Source organism: Nicotiana tabacum, chromosome 10 (genome assembly GCF_000715075.1).
Source record: "Nicotiana tabacum cultivar K326 chromosome 10, ASM71507v2, whole genome shotgun sequence".
Lineage (NCBI taxonomy): Eukaryota > Viridiplantae > Streptophyta > Magnoliopsida > Solanales > Solanaceae > Nicotiana > Nicotiana tabacum.
In genome coordinates, this window is record NC_134089.1 from 139,167,682 (window position 1) to 139,169,324 (window position 1,643).

At 42.8% G+C, this 1,643-nt stretch overlaps 1 protein-coding gene across 1 annotated transcript; it reads left to right on the forward strand.

The window, feature by feature from the left end:
* The first annotated feature begins 276 nt into the window (after positions 1-276).
* LOC142165416 (uncharacterized) lies at positions 277-795 on the forward strand. Its single transcript, XM_075223977.1, has one exon. It carries the CDS (start codon positions 277-279, stop codon positions 793-795), a length of 519 nt encoding a protein of 172 aa, XP_075080078.1.
* Positions 796-1,643: the final 848 nt, after the last annotated feature.

Sequence of the window (1,643 nt, forward strand, 5' to 3'; positions counted from 1 at the left end):
CTTGAGAGGACATGTTGTGCCCTGACTTGGGTAGTACAGAAGCTGAAGCATTATTTGTCATCCTACACCACGTACCTTATCTCTCACATGGATCCCCTGAAGTATATCTTTCATAAGCCTATGCCCACAAGAAGGCTCACAAAATGGCAGATTTTGGTCACGGAGTTTGACATCGTATATGTGACTTGGATGGCGATGAAAGCCCAAGCTTTGGCCGAGAACTCGGTGGAAGAAGAATATGAACCTTTGAAGACTTATTTTCCTGATGAAGAGGTGATGCACATTGATAAGGTTGATAAGGAAGAAAATCCCGGTTGGAAAATCTTCTTTGATGGGGCTGCTAACATGAAAGGCATTGGGATAGGAGCTGTACTCATTTCTAAGATAGAGCATCACTACCCTGTCACTGCTCAGTTTCGTTTCTATTGCACCAACATAGCCGAGTATAAAGTGTGTATTTTGGGTTTGAGGTTAGCTGTGGACATGGGAGTCCAAGAAGTGCTAGTTTTGGGAGACTCAGATCTGTTAGTACACCAGATTCAGGGAGAATTGGAGACCCGAGATTTGGAATTCATACCGTATCGGAAATATCTGCAGGATCTCTGTCAGCAATTCAGATCAGTAGAGTTCAGACATATTCCTATGATCCACAATGAGGTTGCTAACGCTTTGGCTACTCTAGCGTTGATGTTGCATCATCTAGATAAGGCTTATGTTGACCCTTTGCATATTCAGGTCCGTGATCATCACGTTTACTTTAACATGGTGGATGAGGAACTTGACGGTGAGCCTTAGTTCCACGATATCAGGGAGTACATCATGTCGGGAGTGTATCCAGTACAAGCCATAGGAGATCAGAAGAGAACAATTCGACATTTGGCAAGCGGATTTTTCTTCAGTGGAGGAATTTTGTACAAAAGAACTCCAGATCTTAGACTACTGAGATGCATAAATGCTAGACAAGCCACGACTATCATGACCGAAGTGCATTCCGGAGTCTGCAGACCGCATATGAGTGGTTATGTTCTGGCAAAGAAAATTCTCTGAGCAGGTTATTATTGGCTCACCATGGAGCGAGATTGCATCAGTTTTATGTGCAAGTGTCATCAATGCCAGGTACACAGAGATTTGATTCATTCTCCGCCGTTTGAATTGCACATAATGTCCGCACCATGGCCCTTTGTTACTTGGGGTATGGATGTCATCAGACCAATTGAGCCAGCAATATCTAATAGACACAGGTTCATTCTGGTGGCCATTGACTAATTCACTAAGTGGGTTGAAGCTAAAACTTTCAAATCTGTGACCAAGAATACAGTGGTCAATTTTGTTTATTCAAACATCATTTGTCGGTTTATAACCCCAAAGGTGATCATCACAGATAATGGTGCCAATCTTAATAGTCATCTGATGAAAGAAGTATGTCAACAGTTTAAGATTACACATCGAAATTCCACCCCATACCGCCCCAAGGCGAATGGAGCAGTCGAGGCAGCCAACAAAAATATGAAGAAGATACTTCGGAAAATGGTGCAAGGTTCCAGGAAATGGCATGAAAAGTTGCCCTTTGCGTTGTTGGGTTATCACACTACTATTCGCACTTTAGTAGGTGCAACTCCTTATTTGTTGGTATATGGCACAGA

Coding starts and splice junctions, on each gene's coding strand:
- LOC142165416 (XM_075223977.1), top strand. CDS start 277: ATGCACATTGATAAGGTTGATAAGGAAGAAAATCCCGGTTGGAAAATC.